At 55.6% G+C, this 10,810-nt stretch overlaps 1 protein-coding gene and 1 long non-coding RNA gene across 5 annotated transcripts in view; one reads left to right on the forward strand and one right to left on the reverse strand.

The window, feature by feature from the left end:
- The window catches only part of CEP72 (centrosomal protein 72), a 35,639-nt gene extending 35,100 nt beyond the window's left edge, over positions 1-539 (reverse strand). For all 4 annotated transcript variants that reach the window (XM_049648322.1, XM_049648323.1, XM_049648321.1 and 1 more), the window contains exon 1: positions 378-539. In XM_049648322.1, coding sequence (XP_049504279.1) covers positions 378-459 — 82 coding nt within the window. In that variant the 5' untranslated portion in view covers positions 460-539. The remainder of the gene's footprint in view (positions 1-377) is intronic.
- A 180-nt stretch (positions 540-719) lies between these two features.
- LOC125934752 (uncharacterized) lies at positions 720-1,748 on the forward strand. Its single transcript, XR_007461515.1, has 2 exons — positions 720-866; positions 1,134-1,748. It is a non-coding gene; the product is annotated as an uncharacterized LOC125934752 (long non-coding RNA).
- The last annotated feature ends 9,062 nt before the right edge of the window (positions 1,749-10,810 follow it).

The following is a 10,810-nucleotide window of genomic DNA, read 5'->3' on the forward strand; positions in this document are numbered from 1 at the left end:
CCGCCCCACTCGGGGCCCCACCTCCACTCGGGTCCCGCGCCCCACTCGGCCCCCTCCGACCCCACTGGGGCCCCCCACCTCCACTCGGGCCCCGCGCCCCACTAGGCCCCCCCTCGACCCCACTGGGGTCCCCCGCCCCACTCCGGTCCCCACCCCACTCGGGCTGCGCGCCCCACTCGGCCCCCCCGGCCCCACTCGGGCCTCCCACCCCCACTCGGGTCCCCTCGCTCCCACCCCATTTTCCCCACCACCTCACACCCGCCTTTGACGGTTCAGGAAGACGCGGTCCGGGTGCCGCGTCTCTGGCCGGACCCCGTCCGCCCACCCCGCGGCGGGAAGCTCGCGCCCCCAGCCTGCCCGCCGTCACCGCGACGCACACAGGTCGCGGTGAGGCGCCAGGCCGCTCTTCTCCCGGATCTTCTCTTCACACAGCACCAGCCACGGGCCCGCAGGCGCCATACTTTCAAACGGCACGCACCTGTGTCCGCGCCTGCGCAGTGGGGCGGCCGCGGAGCCGCGAGGGGCGGGGCGAGGGGCGGGGCGAGGTGGTTCGGTCCTCGGTCTCTGAGCTCCCCTGCTCTGCCCTCGCTGAGAGCAGTGCCCTCCCCAGGAAAGCCTACCAGGCCGTGGGGAGCCTAACCCACCGGGAGACCCCGCACGGAGGGTCACTCGGAGGCGGCCGGTGACGTCTGGGGTCCGAGCTTGTGGCTCTCCCTCTGACCCGGAGGTTCGTGGCCTGTCAGTCCCTCTAGGGCCTTTGAGCGTCAGGAGGAGCACTTGAGATCTGCAGGGTTTAGGGAAGACTCGGTCGCATCTGCCCCAACCAGCCAGAACCGTGGAGTCACCCTCTCCTCCTCCATCTCCTGGTATATGGGAACACCTCTGCTGCCCCTCGCCCCAGATGTGACCGGCTCCTTGGCAAGGTCACGTGGCATGTCACTGCCTGGGGGGTGGTGGTGTAGGGGGGTGTACACAGGGTGGTGGGGTACAGGGTACCGCGTCTCTGCTAAGCAGAGCAGAGCTTCCAACCTCGCGCACTGGGCCCTTGTGCTGCCGAGTCATTTACTGAGACTGGCGAACACTCGGTAATACTTCGGGGTTGTCCTGGGACTCTGACACAGGTCCCATTCCAGGTACTGCCCGCGCTCCCCTCTCTACGGGTTTGGGCACATCCCAGGCCCAGGGTGTGGTCACCGCACCAGGTCCGCTGAGGGGGACTTTGTGCAGGCAAGACACTGACAAACAGCGAACCCACGTCCTGCTTCAGAAGCGAAGAAAGGCCAACAAGAGGCTTCAGCTGGTGCCGCCCGAGGGAAGTGGCTTGTCGGGGCGGCCCACACTCCACACACCCACTGCTTCCTCCGATCACGGGTCCTGAGGCTGGACAGTGGACCTCTGCGCACACCCTGCAGGACAGCACCACAGAGGCAGTGTTTCTGCCGTCACGGACGCATCAAGAAAGCTTGGGAAATCGTGTTTTCTGCTTCCTGAAGTATCGCATATTCATTGGAGGAAAAATGCAAAATACAGGAGAACAAAATTAAGTATTCCAGCACACAGATAAAAGCACCGTTAATGTTTCCACATGTGTCCTTCAAGTGTGTTTTCCAAGCCTGTGTATATTTTACAAAAACAAGACTATGCTGACTGTTCTCGTATTATATACATGTGTATTTTTTACTTTGTAAGAACTCTTTATGTCACTAAATATTCTTCAACATCATTTATTAAACTTCCATTAAAAATTTTTTTTAATGTTTATTCACTTTTGAGAGAGAGCGTGAGCAGGGGAGGAGCAGAGAGACAGAGGGGGACAGAGGATCCGAAGCGGGCTCTGTGCGGACAGCAGCAAGCCCGACGTGGGGCTCAAGATCACGAACCGTGAGATCGTGACCTGAGCTGAAGTCGACGCTTAACCCACTGAGCCGCCCACTGCCCCTAAACATCCATTGTAATGGACCATCAGATCATAAACCAAACCCAGGTTCATCTGACTCACCTTCCATTGCTGGACCTTCCACCTGTTTCCATTTCCTTACATTGACAAGTCTGGTGGAGTATTGTCTCAAAGTTCCTCTGGGGGCTCTTTGGATGGAGCCAGGAGTGTTGGAGCCTGGAGCTGGCACCATGAAACTATAGAACAGGAAGGATCTAGAAGGGGAGGTAGGGACTTCCTAAGCCCTGGCCCACATAGCCCCCACTCACCCCCCAGGGAGACAGCAGGAAACTCCATGGCATCCTGTCCTGAGTCCTGGCACATCTGACTGCATTGAACTGGGTTTCACGGAATAGTCTCCAACAGGTGTGTGGAAACCACTGAGGGAACACAGCCCTGTCCCAGCTCAGCACCTGCCTGTCCAGAGACCCGAGGAAACTGCCTTTCAACTCTGGGAATGCCTTTATCCAGCTCAGGGAGACTAAATCCACCCAGGGAGACTAAAACCCAGAAAGCGTGTTCGTGGCCAGTGCAAGGGGCTGCATAGAGAAATTTGGGGGGAGCCTGGGTGGCTAGGCACTGGACACAGGGGTGGAGGGCCCCCCCGTGCACCGAGCTCTCCATTGCTTGCAGCCCTCCACAGCTTTCTAGAACATTCCAAGGAGGCTTCTGGGCCTCTCAGCCTCAATCCCCAAACTGTAGGCAGCAACTTTGGGGTCAGTTCATCCCTAGAGATGAGGCCAGAGAAGGAGACAGACCAATCTGAGGATGTGCCCATGTCCACTGTGCTGGGCAGCTGGAGAGGTGCCCTGGGATGTCTGGACTTTTCCTAAACCACGGTTCTTGCCAGGGAAGGGGTGGGGGTGGGAAGAGACCTGCGATGTGGGGTGATTTCCCACTTTCCCCAAGACAGGGGAGCTTACCCATCCCTGGGAGCCAGAGTGGCTGAGGGGTGCTTGCTGTGTGCCTCTGAAGTGCTCTGTTACCTACTATGAGGTTTCCCCTCTCCATCCTGTGGTGTAAGCCAGCATCGTGTTGTTTCACTGGCAAGGAAACAGAGTGACCACCTGGGTGCAGTTTTAGGGCACAGGCTCCACACCTGTGCTTTTGTGCCAGTTTTGTGCCAGGTCCAGCAAACACAGGGGCTCTTGTGCGGCGAGGATAAGCCCACCTCGCCAGTCTCTAGTGAGCCCACTAAACTCATGCATGTGCACCTGCACGCTCACAGTCACATACCCTCACACACACGGCCTTCCCCAGCCGGGTGATGGAACCCACCCTTGGCCAGGCTGGAGACACCCCCCACCCAGACAAAGCGGGTGCCCTGCAAACACACCTCATTCAGAGACTTCATGGAACGTGCCTGTGGTCTGATGTGGCTACTGGTGTCTCCTGAGGGCCACGCTGGGAGGGAGGGAGGGGCAGGCGGCCCAGTGGGCACGGTCCTCCCCACCTCCCACCAGCTCCTCCTCCTGAAGAAGCATCTGACGAGGGCTGGCTCGTGCTCACCCACAAACCAAGAGCCCACCCCCCTCCGTATTTCCAACAGCAAGAGCAGCATTGCTACCTGTGAATTGTCCGTGCACCATTTTGCCAACTAACCCCTCTCCTCGGAGTAAAATGAGATGGGGTGTGAGGCCCCTTCTGGGCTGTTTTAAGGTCAACTATCAAGGGTAGTTTGGGGGGCTCGTGTTAGTGTGCTAACCTCGTACACGGCTAATCATAACTCGGAGAAACGGGTGGTGCTGCCTCTGCGCTGGTCCCGGGCCGTGTGGTCAGCAGGGTGGAGGCTGTGGGGGCTGTCCAGGCAGGCGGGGGGACAGGCTGTGGGTGGCCACGGCTCCAGGCCGGGAGCAAGTCCAGCTGTGTGGACTCCACTTGTCTTTGGGAAGCACTCACGGCACGTGACTCTGCCCCTCATTTCCGGGAAGGTGAGAGTCCAGGCCTCTGCTGGGGAGGCCTGCAGCTCCAGGGGGCCTCCCCTGGGGGAGTGAGGTCCTCGGAGCAGGAAAATGCACCCACCCCGGGAAGCGTGGGCGGGGGTTTTGTCTCACCTCGGAGTGCCGGCAAACATTCTACCGACTTCAGGTGTCAGACGCAATGCGAGACCCGGATGAAACACAAGCAGAACCCCTCATGCGGGGCGAGCTCAGCTTTGCTGCCAGCAACCGCATCTCTGTCCAGACGCTTGGCCGCAGCTCAACTCCCATGAGGCCGAATGTGACCTGTTCCTGTCCATGTCCAGTGGAAACCCCTGCCTCCACACCCCGCCTACAGAGCCCGGGGAGCCTCCCCCCATCCAGCAGTCTCTGTCCGTGGGCTGGGTGCCCTGTGTCCCCGAGCCACCCCTGTCCCGGTCAGGGCTTCGGAGGGGGAGAGAGGAACAGAGGCTCCAGTGTCCTGTGGTTGCCAACACCTAAAATCCAAAGACTTCTCAGGAAGATGGGGACTTCCAACTCCTTCTGGAAGGGGACATGGGGCAACTGGGCCTATGTTTGCACACTACAGCAGCGTGGGGGCAAAGCAGCAGTGGCACCATGGGAACAGGTCTGCAAGCTCCCCAGGCCTCTGAGCCTTGGCCCTTACCCGGAGGTCAGGGACTTTGCCCACCATCTGGGACAGTCAGCTCCACTGTGGGCACACTGCATCCCATAACTACCCTGCATCTTTCTTGCTGTGGACTTAGGGTCTTCCCAGTGGGAGCTGCCTCTGCGCCCACCCGCTGCCTTCCCTCCCACTACCTACTCGGCTGCTAAACTGCCAGGGAGAGATGCAGGACAAGTGAGGGATGGACCTCAGGTGTCACCCCACCTCCGTTGGGTCTGGGGACCCGCAGCCCGCTCTCTACCTCTGAGACTCTAGTGAGCACAGGGCTCAGGGTTCCTTTGGACCAGGCAGAGTGTGGCCACACGGAGCCCCTGCCCCCCACCCTGGTCCTTTGCCCACGAGCCAAGGTCAGCCAGCCCTAATGTCTCCAGAGAGCTGGCCACCCCCAGCCTGCACCGATCCCTGCAGATCCCCACGGGGCGGGATTCCCTGTTGGGCTCAGAGTCATCATGTGGCAGAGCTTGGCAAACACAAGGAGAAAGGTCAGGTGCTGCCCACTCTTACGGCTCGTGTGTTACGTCCACCGTAAAGCGGGCAGCATGGAGGGCGGGAACACTGGTCTGCGAGATGGTGCTCTTGTTGAGCGACACAGCTGGGGGCAGGGACCGTCTGTAGCAGGCCAGCCGTCCTGTGAACCAGCAGGCGCCGTGGGCAGGCCCACGAGTTTGTGTGGCCGGGCAAGCCGCTCTCTGAACCACAGATTTCCCCGTCGCTAAAAACTTAGCAGGGTTTTGAGGCAACCGGTGCTTCCCTACCTCTTCAATTTTGCCGATTTCCATTTCGGACTGACAAGAAGTAAGCAGGAGGCTACCATGGCATTTTGGGGTAGAGTTTTGACTTTCTGGAAAAAAGAATAAGTGTAGGTGGCACATGCCACGCCCCCCCTTCTCCTTGTCTTGAACACAGTTGTGATGCCTGGGGTTGCAGCAGTTATTTGGGGACAATGAGGGGAAAATTGGCATTGCACAGGTTCCCAGCCTGGGCTCCAAACCAATGCCAGTCCCAGCTACCCCGAGCCTTTTAGCTGTGAGAAGACCCCAGTGTGCAGTGAGCCTGCTACAGCCAAACGCATCCCCCCCCCCCGCTGTGGTGGGCGAGCCACGCGTGGCACGGGCGGTGCCGGGTGGTGAGTGTGTAGTCAAGGACGTCCCCAAGACGTGATACTCCGCAAGGCAGATGTGGAGGGGCTCCCTTTCTGCCTGGGGGGAGAGAGACAGGCTCCCAGAAGAGGGGCGGACGGGGTGTGGAGGTGGGTGTTGCCAGCAGAGTGGGGAGGAAGGGGCTCTCCTGTACCTGAGGCTCAGTCAGAGAGGAAGAGACGCCTGGGGTGGGCACGGCCCTCCCTCTGCTCTGGGGTTGAGCTCAGTTCCAACCTGGCCAAGTCCAGGCGGTTTGTATAGATGATGGAGCAGACGGGGCCAAGTATAAGCAGAAACCGGAAACAATCGACTGGTTTCCCGGCTACAAAGTGAGCGAGAATTCCGACAGCCCGGCCTCCTGCCCTTCGTGCATAATCACCAACAGTTAAGACAAAGAGTGACGAGACTCCCAGAACAGGGACCACGCCTCCACTTATCACTGTGGTACTGCCCAGAACAAAACCAAAGCAGAAGGTCTTGCCTACAAAGAGCTTATAGTTTAGCTGATGGTGGGTTCCCGAAAAGGCTATTTTGGGAAAACATTTATGAAACCAGAAGTACTCCTCTCTCCCCCCAACAAAATCCGTGTAAAATCTCTCGAACCTCAATGAGACTAATTTAAGGATCTTGGGAGGAGTTTGTCCCGGGTTTTCTGGAGGGCCCTAAATGCAATCACATAAAAGAAGAGAAGACGCGAGAAACACACTCTGGCCCCCCTGGGACGAGGGAGGCGGAGGTCACAGGGACACGGCCAGGGGGAGCCCAGGGACGCCTGGGGCACTCGCAGCTGGAAGAGGCAGGAAGAACGCTCCCTGGAGCCTCCAGAGGGAGCACAACCCCGCCAGTGACTTGACCTCAGACATCAGGCCCCACAGCAGGAGAGAGTAGATTTGTGTTGTTTTAAGCCATGAGTCTGTGGTGATTGCTCACAGCGGCCACGGGAGTCGAAATACAAAATGACCTCAGAAATTGCCTTGATCAGCCCCTTCATACGCAGAAAGTTGACTTTTGCAGGTGTGAAATGCCTTACCTAAGCTCCCAAGATGGTCAGTTGTCTTTATTTTCGAGGACACTGCTCCGCGGTGCCCTTGTCCAGTCTGTGTTGTACGGTGGGCTGAAGGAAGACATTTCCACGGGGTCTGCCTCCTCCCACATCTCAGGAGAGCCCGGGCGGGGCGGGGAGACCACGCCCCTGACAAGTGTTCCGGGACACTGGGCAACAGGACCAACCTCGGGACAGGGCAGAGCCGTCCTCAGAGGAGGCAGAGAAGCAGGCCCTCAGGGGTCGATTCCCCCGTGCTGGGCCAGGCAGGTTGCCCGTGTCGTCTTGGTCAGTAGCCATGAGGATCCCACGAAGGCGCTACGGGATGGAAGATCCTCTCTCCCACACGCATTCTACGGGGGAGCGAACTGAGGCTCGAAGGAGCCATGAAACTTGCTCAGATCCAAACCCCGCTCTGCCTCCTGCCCTCAGCTCTTCCCCACTAATGGAGACCGCCTCCCATGGAGACCCCTGGAGGGCAGGGAGGGTCACGTGGGGCCACCGTACTCCACTTTCCTCCAGACGCCCGCAAAAGCCTGAGTTGTCTCCTGCGGCTTATACACTGTTTTCTGTACTCATTTAACTGCCAAAACCCATTTTCAGAACTCAGTCCCTGGAAATATTTTTTCAAAGGTCTCTTTTCAGTCTCAAGGAGCAGGAAGCAGTATGCTTTTAAAAACCAATTAGCCACACATTTTTGCTCATTAAATAAATATTTTTACTTTGGACCCAGTTGACGTCTCAGTTACACAGAACAATGAGGCTGACTCACCTGTTTGCGCCTCGGTTGCCCCTTTTCTCCCCGAACCTTTGAAGTCCCCGTGAGGCCGAGACACCTGGCCCATGCGTGGGGCCCGGCCCGACCCACAGGCACCACCTGAATTCTCACCCATCTCTCAGGTGTTTGAGACGCTTTCGATATGCTGGCACATCAGTCTTCTTGGAACACTAAGGAGGTTCGTGCTGCAGGACACGGCCTGCAGAGGAAAGTGACTGGGACGTGAAATGAGCCGACAGGACCTCCAAGAAAGGTGTGCCCTGGAGCCCCTCCTGGCGGTTTCGGCCTGTTCGCCAGCCCTGACTCCCCTTGCTTCCTGACACCTCTACTCTGTGGTTGCTTGTACCCACGGAAGACAGGTGGGTGAGGCCAGTTCCTTCTGTGGAAGGAGCCTTCATTCACCTATTCGACAGGTGTTCATGAGTGCCTGTTCTAGGTGCTGGGCGCACAGTGGGGCTTTGTTTCCACTGAGCAGAGGCCGGAACGTGGCATCAGGAAACGCTACAGTGTGCCACAAGCTGAGCCGTGCCATGGAAACAAGAGACGGGAACAGGAGAGGCACTCAGGTGCCGGGCACGTTGTGGTCTTGAATACGCACAGGATAGACCCGATCCAGGAGGCAGGGTTTAGACAGGGTTACACCACAGCAGGGTTAGCTGTTTACACCGGGGAGCGTGCAGGACAGCATCTGAGCATCGCGGGAGGGCCAGGCGCTCATCCGGGTGCACTGGGGTCAGGTGGGTGGCACCTCGGCCAGCTGTGCAAGGGTGATGCACTCACCCACCGGGCCCCCACTGACCAGCATCAGCGCCTCCCGAAACCAAAGTGCCAACTGAGAGTTTGTCCTCATCCTTTCTACCCCCGACTTCGTACCTGAAATTATTCTTCTGCTGACCTCCACTGAATCCACCTCCCCACTTATCCGGTGGACTTCGTCTTTCTTCATGTTTGTGTGGACTCACAGGATACCAGACCAATGACAGGTTGTACACAAAGACGTATTTAATTTAGTTGTCTTAAATAAATGTCACATCAGTTATTTGTTTTTAAATATTTTTTTTTTTGAGAGAGAGAGAGAACACTCATTCAAGGGGGAAAGGGCAGAGAGAGAGAGAGAGGGAGAGGGAGAGAGAGAATCCTAAGCAGGCTCCACACTGTCAATGCAGAGCCCTATGTGAGCCTCTATTTCAGACCCCGGGATCATGACCTGAGCCAAGATCAAGGGTCGGACGTTCAACCGACTGAGCCACCCAGGCACCCCTGCTACATTAGTTATTCCAATAGTCAACTGGTAAGTTTAATACACTTGCACAGAAATAACTGTAGGTATTAGAAGAGTAAATGAAGATTTGGAGCCAAACCCTAAAGAAACAGAATAGGCAAATAATTGAAATATGTAAGCAAGTGTCTTTCAATTTGCAGTGGCTCTCAGTTTAGTCGTTCACACACTCATAGCTGATTTATTACCATTGGTAATATTAATTGGATTCAACCAGTTCATTTTCTGCTTCTTGAAGTAAACTGGGATGGACTCATGGGATCATTTCTAACCCACACTGAAGGTTGCGTGTCATTAAATTCAGCCAGCACATCGTAAGACCGAACTAGAAATTTGGTGAAAACCACAATGTACAAGGAGCTGGAAAGAAGCAAGCGGTAGAAGCCTTGGAAGGGCAGCGTGGCTAGAGCGGCTGAGAAGGAGGGCGCAGAATGTCAGCCTTTGGGAGCCAGACGACGGATCCCAGGAAGGGACTTAAAATAGTCCCCAACTTTGGGCAAGCTGACACAGAAGCACAGATGTGGGAAGCCACAGCGATGCTCTGTCCACGCGGTGACTGCAAGCGTGGGAGGGGCAGGGAAGAGGCAGGGCCACGTACCCCTGGGGGAGCCTCTGCAACTCTGGGAGTCCGGGAAACTGTCCCAAAGAAGAAACCTCACTGGAAGGCATGCGTGGAAAGAGGACATCAAGTGCTGGAAACACAAGCCAGAGTGACCGGCTCTGAGGCGTCTATTAACAAAACTGGTGGACTTGGAAGAAAAAGAGAAATGACTTGGTCAGAAGACAAAAATCCCAGGTCACTTTTCAAGGAAAGAAAACCAGAGAGTCCTCTTTTTTTTGCCAGAAGGTAATGGAGTGCCATATTTAAGATAACCAAGGAAAGAGCATCTAGGCCAGGGACCCTACGCCCTGCCCAACTGACCCACATTGGTAACAGAAGGGCCACAGGCAGACCCGAACCCCTCAGAACTCAGGGAATCCGCGCGTGTGGTCAGCCAACATTGCCTTGGGGGCTGGATGGTAAATATTTTAAGCTCTATGGGTCAAGAGGCAAATTGAAGATATTATAAAGATGCTTACTTAACCACCTAAAATATAAAAAACTGGTCTTCCTTGGGGATTCATAGAGACAAGTGGGGGGCTTGATTTCGCCAGGAGTCATGGTTTGTTGAGCTCTGTGCTACAGAATTAGCCTCAGACAACCAAACGGTGGGGAGACGTCAACTACAGAATTTGGAATCTGCGTTTGGAGTCAAGATTCTAAACACAGAACTTGGAATTCAGAATCTGAACCCAGAACGTAAACTGACAGCTTAGAAACAGGATCCAAAATGCAAATCAAAAGGACAGGCTGAGATGTTAGTTGCCAATATTGACAACACTTCTGAAACTTTTAAAACTTATACTCTTTCCTTTTCATTTTAATTTGATTGATTAATTGATATGCATACCATAAAACTTACTTTTTTCTAATAAAAAGAAATGATCAGGACACAAAATAATTTCATCATGCCAGAAACTTCCTTCGGGCTTCCCTGGTGGAGTCAAACCCTTCTGCCACTGCAAACTCCTGGAAACTCGCATCTGTTTCCCCATCTCTAAAGTTTTGCCTTTTGTGAAATGTCACAAAACAGGAGCCTTTTTAGATTGGCCTCTTTCACCCAGAGGGTGTCCATGGCTTCATCCAAGTTGTTACCCATGGAGAGCTGGTTCCTTTTGTTACTGAGCAGTATCCCCTTGTGCAGGTGTCCACACTTCATCCATTCACCTGCTGAGACATATTCCATTGTTTCCAGCTTTGGGTGATCATGAATAAAGCTGGTATAAATAGTTGTGCACAGATTTTTCTGTGAGATAAGTTTTCACTTCTCTGGGGATGGGATTACTGAATTGCATGGTAGTGAATGTGTAGCATTAAAAGACGCTGCCACTTCTCCAGAGGACCTGTGTCACCTTTCAATTCCCACCTCAACGGAAGAGACTTCCAGGTGCTCTGCAACCTCACCAGCACTCGATGCTGTCAAGTGTT

This window comes from Panthera uncia, assembly GCF_023721935.1.
Source record: "Panthera uncia isolate 11264 chromosome A1 unlocalized genomic scaffold, Puncia_PCG_1.0 HiC_scaffold_17, whole genome shotgun sequence".
Classification (NCBI taxonomy): domain Eukaryota; kingdom Metazoa; phylum Chordata; class Mammalia; order Carnivora; family Felidae; genus Panthera; species Panthera uncia.